Source organism: Thamnophis sirtalis, unplaced genomic scaffold (assembly GCF_051295495.1).
Source record: "Thamnophis sirtalis isolate CommonGarterSnake01/CBP01778 unplaced genomic scaffold, rThaSir2_p1.2 scaffold_9, whole genome shotgun sequence".
In the NCBI taxonomy this organism is placed as follows: Eukaryota; Metazoa; Chordata; class Lepidosauria; order Squamata; family Natricidae; genus Thamnophis; species Thamnophis sirtalis.
The window spans coordinates 43,748,698-43,761,481 of NW_028261389.1; the positions used below are offsets into that span (position 1 = coordinate 43,748,698).

Below are 12,784 nucleotides of genomic sequence, written 5' to 3' on the forward strand. Positions count from 1 at the left end.
TTATCTTTATTGATCTTCAAGCCTGCTACTTCTCCATATTCTTCTATTATTTCAACTAGTTTTGGCCCTGTTTCTATTGAATCTTCCATAATAAACACCAAATCATCTGCAAATGCTTGTAGCTTATATTCTTCTTTCTTAACCCTCATCCCTTTGACCTCTTTATTTTGTCATATTTCTCTGTTCAAAATCTCTAGTGTCAGTATAAATAACAATGGCGATAGTGGACAACCTTGTCTAGTTCCCTTCATGATGTCTATCTTTCCTGTCATCTCACCATTTACCATTACCTTTGCCGATCAGTTATTGTATATCGTTTTGATCATATTTATAAATCCCTCACCAAATCCCATCATTTGAAATTGCATTATCATAAATTGCCAGTTCACATTATCAAAGGCCTTTTGTGCATCCAGAAATAGCAATGCCATTTGCTTCTCTGAGTGGGCTTCGTAGTATTCTAGCGTATTTAATATAATTCGCATATTGTCTCTGATCTGTCTCTTAGGGAGAAATCCATTTTGGTCTGTGTGTATAAATTTGTTTAAGAGTCTCTTCATTCTTTCTGCCATTATTGATGCAAAAATTTTATAATCTACATTTAGTAATGAAATAGGTCTGTAATTTTTTACTTGTAGGTCTGAGTCATCTTTTGGTATCAGTGTTATATATGCCTCCGTCCATGTTTCTGGTATCTTTGCCTCCCTTAGTAAGTCATTAAATATTTCTAACATTACATTGCTTAATACTTCTTGTAATGTTTGGTACAGTTCTGCTGGTAATCCATCTGGTCCTGATGTTTTCCCTTTCTTTGCCTTTTAATGCCTTCTATTACCTCCATCATTGTAATTCTTTCTTCTAGTGCCTTCTTAAAAATTTTTGGTTTTCTCTAAGAATTGTCTTATTTTCCCTTCTGGTACCCTCTCATGTTGATACAGCTTGTTATAGTAGTTCTCAATTATTATTTTCTTTTCTCCATTTGAATGTTGTGAATTCCCTTCTTCATCCATCAGTTGGTTTATCAGTTTTTTTCTCTTTCCTTTTTCAACTTGTAGGCCAGCCAACATCCTGGTTTATTTGCATTTTCAAAAAAGTTTGTTTTGCTAATTTTGTTTGCCAAATCTTCATTTTCTATCAGGTTCAGTTTGTGTTTTTGCAGTTCCAACATATTTTTAACTTTTTTGTTTTGTGGGTTTCTCTGCAGCTCCGTCTCTAAACTTTTGTATTCTAATTCCAACTTCTTTTGAGTTTGTCTATTCTGCCTATTCTTTTTCCCTAAATATGTCATTGCAAGACTCTGATATATGCTTTACAGGTGTCCCATACATTCTGTAATGATGTGTCTTCCTTTCTATTTTCCTGGAAGAAATAAGTCAGTTCCTTTTCTATATATTGCTGGAAACTTTTTTCATTTAATATTCTTAAATTTAAAGTCCATCTCTCCTTTTTCCTATGTCCCTTCCGAGTCATTATTATTGGATTATGATCAGCCCATGTGCTTATGTCTATGTCTATTTTGAATGTTTTGAGTATTAACTCTGTTGACATCCACATCATATCTATTCTTGACCAAGATAAGTGTCTGTTTGAGTAGAAGGTATATTGTCTTTCTTTCGGGTGTCTTATTCTTCAAATGTTTTGCAAATTTAATTATTCCGTCGTGAAAAACGTTTTGGGTAGGGTTTTTCTTGGCTTCTTGTTCATCTTTGTGGATTTATAGTCTATTCCATTATTTACAATTGCATTAAAGTCTCCTAGTATACATATATCTTTGTATTCATATTCTATTATTTTTTTATGCACTTTCCCAAAAAATTCTTCTTGTTTATCATTTGGGGCGCATATTGACACTAATAATATCTTTCTCAGATTCATCGTTATCTCCACCATTGGTATTCTCCCCTCCGCAGCTTCAAAAATTATATTTGATTGGATTGTCCTTCTGATATATAATGCTATTCCCTTTTTACTTTGGACAGCCAGAGTTGTGTATAAATTACCTAGTTTTACCTGTTCCAAAAGTTTTCTGTCTTTGTTTCTAATATGTACTTCCTGTAAGCATATAATGTCCAATCTTTGTTTCTAATATGTACTTCCTGTAAGCATATAATGTCCAATTTCAGTTTCTCTAGTTTATTGAATGTTCTTCTTTTTATTGCCAAGTTTAGTCCATTTATATTAATTGAGATTACTTTTATTTCTTCCTCCATATAATTGGTTTATAGGTTTAATTGATCTTATCGTTCTCAGCTCCCTCTTTCCTTTGGCCTTTGCTCCTTAGCACTTTCTCTTCCTGTTCTTTCTCCATCCTCCCTTGATCTTTCTCCTGAGTTTCCTGGGATTTAGTTCTTCCCTCTTCTCTTACCAACATTTCTTCTTGTGCTACTATATGTTGTTCATAAAATAATTCTGCTTTCTCTAGAGTATCTAATCTGTGCCTTTGTTCTTGCCCATTTACCAAAATTTCGTCTGGAACCAGCCATCTAAAACTCACCCCTTTCTTAATCAGACTCTTGGTCAGGAAGTGGTATTCTTTTCTTATTTCTCTAACCTTCTTTGGAATTTGCTTCAATACTACTATCTCTTTGGACTTGTATTTGATTCTAGTACTTTTTATTGCTTACAGTATTTCATTTTCTAGGGTTTTTAAAATAAATTTTACGTGTATCTCTCTGGGCAAGTTATTTCTTATTGCGTATCCTGTATGTACTCTAAATGTCTCATCCATTCCATCTAAAATGTGTTCCTTACTCCTTTCTGTGACCCCTGAGAGGATTTTTGCAATCTTCTCTGCTAAATTCTCTCCTTTCTCCTCTTCAATGTTCTGGAATCTTAAGTAGAATTCGGATCTTTCCATTTCCCAGAGAATGGAGGATTCATCATGCTTTTTATCAATCGTTATCAATTTATAATTCATCTCCTCCACTTTTTTCTCTGTTATTTCTGCTCTTTCTTCCACCTTTTGCAATCTCTGTTCATTTCCCCCCCCCCATCATTTCCTTAACTTCTTTCAATTCATCTTCCATCTTGCCCACTTTGTCTTCTACTTAGTTTATTTGCTCCCTGAGATCCTTAAGATCCGTGTGTATGGCTTGCAACATACTTTTCAGCTCTGAGGTAGCTTTATCTTGTTGCATTGGTATACTTGTTACTTTCTGTGTTGCTGGACTGGGTGATGTCGCTGTTGCAGATGCATATGATGTTATTTTCTTCATCTTGGTGTTTGATTCTGACATTGTTGTTTTTGAGTTATAATCTGATTTTATAATCCAAAAGGTAAATTGGTAAATTAATTGTAATCCTGGAATTGCCCATAGCAGCTCAAACACCAGCCTTTAAAAAAAAGAAAACCCGACCCCCGTTCTTGGACCCAGTCTTCAGCTTCTTGCTACCTTAATCCATTCGCTTTGTAGTGCCAACATGTGGTTAAAAACAGAAAAAGAAAAAAACCCGGGGTTGAAAAGGCTCTCAGCTCAAAAAAGAAAAAGGCCCAAAAATTAATTTCACAGTGGTAAACCACACGTCCTTGCAAAATGGCAAAGGAAAGAAAAAAAAAAGGCGAGTCGGGGCGGTGGGGGGGAAGAAGGAGAAAGATAAAAATTGCATTGGAAAAGGACCAAAGTAGACAAGTATAAAAAGAAAAAAGAAACCCTTTAGTCTGAGTTGGTTGGTGGCCATGAATTCTTGAACTGCTCTCCATTCCACATGCATGAAAAGAAGATTGATGTCCTCAAGTACCATAACGTGTGCCACAGGTTGAAACAGTTCAGGTAGGGAGATTGCAGCAAGGAGGTTGATAATTGCCGATCTTGCTATAGATTCAAGCAGCTAAGGCAGGAAGGTTTTTAGCAACAATCTCTTCTGACCCCTACAGCCCAACTTCACAAACAAACCTCACAACTTGTTATCTGCGAAAAGCATCCCCTGGAAGACAACAAAGCTTCTCAAATAACATAGCTACATCTTTGCCCCAACTGTGGGTTTGTGCTTGAGCTACATATGGAAGCCAGCTTGGTGCACCCCAGTGAAGACATATACATGCATATGCTTCAGTAATGCAAGAAGGTTGACTGTCTTACTCACAAGTCATGGATGAGGGAAGGTTTATTACAGACTGACCAACAACATGTAGCAACAGCTGGGTACTTATATAAGATGCTAATGGTATACATTTTTAAAATACTATAAATACTGCTTTGCTGAAAGTAATGAGTGTGACATGTTAATCATTTCACTTTATCTAAAGTATGTACACATTTTTGTGTATAGTACAAGACCATGGGATCCACTGAATGACATGATACAGTTTGAAAAAGATGGCATTGTTCAAACCAAAGTAAGACATCGTACACCAATGGTATGTTCTTGGCCTTATTTTTATTACTACATTATTAAGTTGAGATTTCCCTAGGGACAGAGAGTTCCCTTGAAATAGCCACGTTCTGCCTTCATTTCTCTGACAAGTGAAGTATTCTGTTATGAAGAGTTCAATATCTGGCCTGCTTGCAGCCGTTATTTTAAAGCATATGCCTATTTGTTTTTCTTAACAGACCTTTTTTTCTGAGCTCTGTGCTTTATATTTGTAAAATGTATATTATGCTATACGCACTTTAGACAGTTGCACTGGGAATGACAAAGTAATAATTTGTTCATTATAATTTAACTTGATTTAGATATAACCATTTTTTCCCTAGCTATGCCTGTTTTTTCCTTATATAACCTTTTCTCTTTAAATAAGATTCTGAGCTCCATCAAAAAGTTGTCCATCTTGATTATAACAGATGAAGAAAACCATGACACTAGATTTATTCTAAAGCAGCATAGATGTATCCAAAACCTTTAGGACTTATTTATTTCATATTTAGCTTTTAAAACAAAGTTGAACGGCACACCCTTTATGATAGTGTTAATTTTGAGTGATCTGGGTCTGCGATTCACACTTATGAGAGGATGCAAGGCATATACTGAACAGCATGTGACAATGCTAAGAAAATGGGAGAGTGCCATGAAATGGGGAGGACCATATCACATGCATGGGTTAAAACCAGGGTTTCTTCTTTATTTTTTCTGATTTTGATGGGATATTGGGGAAGGGAATCTGTCAATCCTATTTATTCAATAGCTTGCACAAGACTTTTAGTGTGTCTTCCAACTAAAAATATGATGTAAATGTTTTATTAAATTTTTTTAAAAGAATTTAAAACTAATACAAGGTAAAGGAGGGTGGGGAGGAAAAAGGCAAAAAGTACCAAAAGAAATAGAAGCATCTGATTTCCTTTGCAACAAACATAAATATGATTACAAATCACACATATGCTCATCTCTTAATCTGTGGTTATAAAAACACTTTTTATCTAATATCTATTTTTATAATCATAACAAATCAAAAGTTCATTTTTTCTGTTTTTTCGGTTTCATGCAAAATGTTTATAACCAGCAATAAATATAGGTAAAGATAAAGGTTCCTCTCGCACATATGTGCTAGTCGTTACTTACTCTAGGGAGCAGTGCTCATCTCCGAAGAGCCAGTGCTGTTCAAAGAGACCTCCGTGGTCATGTGGCTGGCATGACTAAATGCCAAAGGCGCACGGAACGCTGTTACCTTCCCACTAAAAATGTTCCCTATTTTTTTGCTTGCATTTTTTACATGCTTTCGAACTGCTAGATTGGCAGAAGCCAGTAATGGGAGCTCACTCTGTTAAGCAGTGCTAGGGATTCGAATTGCCAACCTTTCTGATTGACAAGCTCAGCGTCTTAGCCATTGAACCACTGCGTCCCTTGCAATAAATATACATGTTGTCTTTTCTCTAAAAAAATATCTGCATGCTCCATCATCTTTATCAACCATTATTTTGTTGTGGATAGTCCTGGATCTTTCCACTTTTGAGCATAAATTTTGCTGCAGTTATCATGTCTAAAAGCAAAGTTCCATGACTTTTTCTCCCCTTTTGATCTATTGGTCCCCCCAAAAAAAGTTTCAATAGTACATTTATCTTTAAAATCTTCTAAATTAGTGAATGTATTTATATCCAATATTTTCTGGCTTTTTGATACATTCACCAAATGTGATAAAATGTCCTTTCATCTTCATATTTTCCAACATGTTTTCCAACATAAATATGAAATGCTTTTATACATTCTAGACAATTTGTCTGGTAGCATATACCAATAGCACATACTTTTATGAGCATTCTCTTCAAGATTACAATACTAAGCAAACTTCAATCCTTTCAAACATGTATTTCCCCTTGATCCATTTTATATTATAACCAAAGTTTTTAATCCTTATCATACATTTGTTCACATTCTTCTGTCTCAAATTTTAACTAAAGTTTATATTAGTAATGGCATGTTCAACATTTGTACACAATTCTGTTTCAAACGTTGTCTTATATTCTTAAAACCATAAAATCCACTTTAAATCTTGATATTAATTGTAGATAGGAAAATCATTGCCAAGTATACTCTTCCATTATTATATTTTCTCTTGATTTTATTTTACATTTCTCTTGAGAAAATTCTATTATCACACGATAACTGTTTACGCTTACTTATATTTCTCTTCTATAAAATCTTTCTTGTTCTGAGAGCCACAAAGCTGTTTTTCGACACAACCTAGATTCACATTTATTCAATATTCTCAGACTGTCATGTCTGAAGTAATGACTTTTAAACTTTACATTAACCTTAGCTTTATTGTACCACAAACATACATGCCACTTCCGGCAGCCAGCCCACAACCATAGAGCGCACTCCCAGAGTGGCCACTGCCGGAAGACTCGGCAGCCGATCTCCGGAGTTTGGAAGCTGGAGAAGAAGTTATGCTCGGAGCAAGGTGGCGGCAGTGCCCTGGCTCTGTACGGAGAGCTGGGCCAGGGCATGGTGAGGCTGGGAGGCATGCAAGCTGGGGCAGAACAGGTGCTCGCACAACCCCCCTTTCCAGCCAGGCAAAGCGCCATGCACTGACTTAGGGGTATCCCGAATATGCCAAGCCGCAGGAGCTGGGGGGGTGGGCAGAGCACCACGCAGCTTCGCAGCTTTGGGATACCCCTAGGTCAGTGAATGGCGCTCTGCCCAGCTGGAGAGAGGGTTGCCGGGCAGCTGCTCATGAGCATGGTCACCTCATGGCTGCTGTGTTGCACTGCAGCGACAGCGCAACACAGCCATTCGCCCCTGAGGCTGTGCCCGGCTTTTCAGGAGCCCGCTTGCAAGAGAGCAGCCGCCCAGTAACCCCAAAACAAAACCCCCCTCCCCCCCAAGGCCCAGGCCATATTTTGGGGGTCAAAAGAAAATAAGACCCTGTCTTATTTTCAGGGAAACACGGTAATACCCAAATATTTAACCTTCTTCTCAATCTTAAAACATATTTTATTCATCAATTCTGTTTGATCTTGTATTTCCATGTTTTTGATAACTTTTTTACCTTCAGTTTATTAATCTTAAACTTTATGCATCATATTCTTTAATTTATTCATTAATAATTCAGTTCGCTTTAAAGGGACTTCCCAATTCAACACTAGATTATCTGCAAAAGCTCTTAATTTATATGTCACCCTTTAATCTTTAGCATCACAATCTTCTCATTGTGTCAGTCTCTAGTCTGTATTTCAAGAGCTAAAATAAACAAGAAAGGATAAGGAGCCTTGTCTTTTTCTTCTTTTGTATCTCACATAGTTTGGCTAAATAGCCATTAAGAATTATTTGTGCTGTCTATGAAATATAAATTGACTTCACCTATTTTATAAAATTATCTTTAAAAAATCCCATCTTTTGGAGAAAGATGTTCATATCCTTTATGCAAATCAGAATGATATTGATAAAAAATAATATTATTCACCTTTCCTCAAATGTTGAGGTTTAATGACTCTCATCTATCCTTATCTAAAGAAACCTCTGTATTTATTGAATTTATGTCTAATGTTACTAATTGAGCCATATATTTCAGTATGTACATATTTAAATATTTAATGGTTGAGTATAAATATGATATTGATGTTCCTTTAGCGGATGGATAACCACATTTTCATGTATTGGCATCTTCTATTTGGAACAGTTAATATCTTGCTATTTTACTAGGCTTCTGTCATTTGCACCATCACTGGAATAGCATTGTGAGCTTTAAAAAACAGCAGAAGAATGTTGCAATGCATATTAATTTTGCTGCAGAGGAAATCTCTATTTATAGATTAATTACTTCCCAATATGTCTAAGAAATGAGGAAGACAGAACTTAATGTCTACATAGGCTATATTGCAGTTGCCACTTTGGAGGGAATCCCAGGAATCCCAGCTGGTCAAATCCTGAGCCAGTTGCAAAAACTTTCTTTATCTATATGTTTTTACACAAAAAGAGCTGTAGTTTGGAGTTCACATGGGTTATTTTAAGATTTCCCTTTGATCCAGGTAGATTATGACATCTGCCTTCCAGCCAGAATTCTCAGCTGCTCTCTTTCAGCCCACCATAATTCCCCACCAAAAATTTCCTTTTTCCAACTAAAAATAGAGGAAAGTTTTGTTGCTGATTTTCTGTTGTAAACTGCACTATTAAAATTAAACAGGGCCACAAAGAATACTATTTTGGGATTCATTATAACTATGAAAGATGGATTAATCATTTATAAATGAATAATTTCAAAAACTGATTTGCAAGCCCTGCCCATCCTTACTGTATAGAATTTGGATCTATACTTGCTTTTCTGGAACCAGAAGATAATCAAATTCTTTATGCTGAAATGGCCAGAATGTTTATTGTCTCAAGGAATTTCATTCCTCTCAATGTCACCTATTGTCCTCCAGTATGGAAACTGAAGTGGGGTTGCAAGAAGATAGTGTAAACAAAGATTTGTACCACTCATTTCTTGCACACCAGCAGAAGGCTGCTAAGCATAACTATCTTTGTTTCTGAGCAATAAAGCTGATAAAAATGTGTATTACAGGTTACTGTTGCAAAAATAAAACGGTCTGCTAAATCTAAGAAAGAAGAATGTGGCTTCTCCTCACCAGAGCCTGATAATCCAGACTCATCAGGAAGTGAAGGTAAATGCTACATTGGTTTATTGTGCCCTTCTTTCTAAAACTATGATGAATAAAGTACAAGCATGCCTAAATTTCATTATCTGTAAACTAAAGATACTGTTTTTGTTTTGGTGCCTTCAAACCATTGTTGATTCCTGGCAATTACCTGGTTTAGCTTCTGAAAGTTTCATGATAAGATTTTTCGGGGTGGTTTGCTATTGCGTTCTTCCTAGGGCTCAGAGACATGGACTGGCCGAAATCACCCAGCTAGCTTCATGTCGAAGGCCTGAAATAGACTCTCAGGCTCCAGTTTTCTAACCCAGTGCCTTAAACAGCTACACTAAACTGGGTTTCCATGTTAAATTTATTTAGTGTTTAATGTCATTTTCTGTCCTGGCTTGTAAAATCATTTTTAAAATGGAAAAAAAAGTTTTAGTTCATATCTGGTAAACTAAAATAATTTGGTTTCTATATGATTTATATATTTTACCTGTTGACTAATTTTGAATTACTTCTGAAGCACAACTCAAACATAACACAAGAATCCGAAAGAAAACAGTAGATCTTGCTGAACTGCAAAGTGCCATTGAATCTATAAAGTTAACACAGGAAGATATTCGGAGGTATGTTTGTAGTATTTTTTTTAAAATCACATTCCATAACAGGACTATTGATGTTGCTGCATGCTGCACTCTCTAAATTCCCAAAATGCTCTCTACTACCTCAGCATAATTTCTGTTGGAGCTTTTGGGCACACATCCAAAAAAAACATTAGGCTACACTCATCTACCATATTATACTTAAAGCATACATCTCTGGATTCTACATCAGCTCCAGAGATAGTATTGAAAACAGAGATTGTGCTTGACACTGTTGCTGTGCTGCATGACTGCCTCCTTATTTATGTGAAATAAAATCAGATGGGGCAGGAAATCTTCTGGGCTTTAAGGGGGAAATATAACTAAGTGTACATCTACATAAATGTATATAAATGTAACTAACTAAAAACCTAAAGATGCCAATTTAGGGATTTAGAGCAAACCTTGACCCTTTAAATGTCTAGATAACTAAAGAAACTCTGGTGAGAGATAATGCTGAAGTTATGTTCTCCTAATCAGTTTAAGATATGACTAATACACATTTTCATGATAATTTTTAAGTTACTGCTTAAAACATTTCTATCATGCCTTTCAGTTCCAAAATGCAAAACTACTGAAAATCAGAGATCAATGCCAAAAAAGGTAACATTTTAATAAAAGAATATATGGGGACATAAATATTAATATCTTGGTGTGAAAGCAAAGACTTCTCCAAGATTTTCCCTTTATTATTCAGTATAGTGCAAAATGAAATGTGCAGAGTGAAGGGAAAGAAGATTTAGCATAGATGGATTAGGTGGTAGATACACTTGACGCGGTGGATCAGTGGCTAAGACGCTGAGCTTGTTGATCAGAAAGGTTGGCAGTTTGCCGGTTCAAATCTCAAGTGCCATGTAACAGAGAGAGCTCCCGTTACTTGTCCCAGCTTTTGCCAACCTCGCAGTTTGAAAGCACATTAAAAAATGCAAGTAGAAAAATAGGAACCACTTTTGGTGGGAAGATAACAGCATTCCATACGCCTTCGGCATTTAGTCATGCCGACCACATGTCCACAAAGATGTCTTCAGACAGTGCTGGCTCTTTGGCTTTGAAACGGAGATGAGCATCACCCCCTAGAGTCAGGAACGATTAGCAGTTATGTATGAGGGGAACCTTCACCTTTGCCTTCAAATGCAGTTGATATATATTCATATATTTATATTCCTTGAAGGTCCTTACTTTTTAGCATCTTTATTCTATTCCCTTAATCCTATATAATATCACAAATCCTTCTTGTTTAATTTTATGCATATGTATTTGCACTATCTAATAAGGCCCCTTTATGGGGATTTTACTTTCATAATTTGAGGTCAATTTCTTTTTCTTCCAAATTTATGATAACACTAAAAATGTTACCTGGTTGGATAGTGAAACATCTGCAGGAAAACAATCAAGCTCAGAGAGCACAAAGAAACATAACTTGCCTTTTAGTTGATCATGCCTTAAATGAGATGTTGCTGCTAGTTGTCTTCTCTTTTCTTCCACTTTTCTCAGCACTGTAGACTTCTTAAGATAGTTAAGCCTTTGCATAAGGTGTCCAAAGTATGATATTATAAGCCTGCTCATTTGTCCCTCAGGTGAGAATTATAGATTGATTAATATAAATATATAAATATAGATTAATGATCCATTTGTTTGTTTGTTTGGCTAAACATGGAATTCACAGAATTATTTTACAACACTAAATTTCAAAATACTCTTTCTATCTGTTTCTTCAAAATTCAAATGTTGATTCCAAATACCATATATTATTCTGATCTTTGTACACAAAGATACATCCCAACTTTTTCCAAGGCCTTCACTGCTACTCTAGAAAGTGTTAGTCTGCAGCATATTTCTTGACTGCTGTTCCTTTACTGTTGGTGCTACAGGGAAAAGCTATTCTTCAATATCTTTACTGTCACTTACAAAACTGGTCGCTGTACTTGATGTTTTTACAATTTTATTTAACATTAGACCTATTTTTTCATCATGTTCCTTGACTTTCTTTACTATAGCTTGCAGATCCTTCACACTTTCAACTATCAGAATAGTGTTATCAGCATAACACAGGTTATTGATTTTTCTTCCTCAAGTTTTAAAACAATTCTCATCTTCTTGCCATGCAGCTTCTCCCAATACATAGTCAGCTTATAATTGAATAAATAAAGGAAGAATAGCCAGCCTTCTTATCTTTTGCTGACCTAGAACAGTCTGTTTGCCATATTCTGTCCTTCGTGGCTTTATATAAAGTTCTCATGACACAGTGAGATGTTCTGGCATTTCCGATTATTTTAATATAAATTAACAGAAAAAGATGCACATTTTCCTAAATGCATATATCTTTTTTTTAAAGCAAGAGTTAATATCCATATAAATTTAAGAGTGGAACCTTTGAACTTTCAGATTCAGTAAAGCGTTCAGAAACTTTGTGGGACATTATATCATCCGGAAGCTGAGCTTGTAATGAGTACTTTTTCTGCCAAAGATTGTGCTTTGTTAGCTTCAGAAGTAGATCCAAATGCTTTGTACTGTCCTAATGAATAACAGTATGAATTTGGTTCTTTAAATACGCTTACAATAGACATAAAACATAATTACAACATTAAGAGAGCTTGTGAACCTTCTAAGAACTACCCATAATCTTGCAATACTGTGACCTACACTATGATCTAAACTTCACTAAAATCCTGTTAATACATACAAAGATCCTTGTTAAACAATCAAATACTGTACTGCAGTGGTGCCCACATCAGGAATGAAAATTGGGTTTGATACAAGCTCTTCTTCATTTGTATGTTATGTGTACAAAGGAACAGGAGTTTGATCTCACTGCTGCTATGCTATCTTGGCTTATTTGACACACATTCCACAGGAGAAACCATTGGTATGTCAAGTCTTTATTCAATAATACGCTGAATCAGTATTCAGTATCTTCTCTGACAATTGGAATATTTAATCTCTTCAAAATGGTTTATGTACTTGAAATGTTTATATCGTGCTCTAATGAAAAAACCAACAATAACAATGTAGATATTTAAATTTATAATGTTATCTAATAGGAAAAAAAGATTATTATTTTTTAATCTGAATTTGCTTCTGACTGGGAGCCAAGTCAGAATGGACTATACTTGTAGTCATATGAAATATAGG

General features: G+C 35.5%; 1 protein-coding gene across 4 annotated transcripts in view; it reads left to right on the top strand.

Moving 5' to 3' along the window:
• OSBPL8 (oxysterol binding protein like 8) overlaps positions 1–12,784 on the top strand; it is a 95,300-nt gene that overhangs the window by 77,990 nt on the left and 4,526 nt on the right. For 3 of the 4 annotated variants that reach the window (XM_014061928.2, XM_014061927.2, XM_087723416.1), the window contains 3 exons: positions 4,270–4,357; positions 8,936–9,035; positions 9,535–9,637. In XM_014061928.2, the coding sequence (XP_013917403.1) occupies positions 4,270–4,357; positions 8,936–9,035; positions 9,535–9,637 (291 nt within the window). Of the gene's footprint in view, positions 1–4,269; positions 4,358–8,935; positions 9,036–9,534; positions 9,638–10,208; positions 10,256–12,784 lie in introns of all 4 variants that reach the window. The other variant, XM_087723415.1, reaches the window with a different exon arrangement.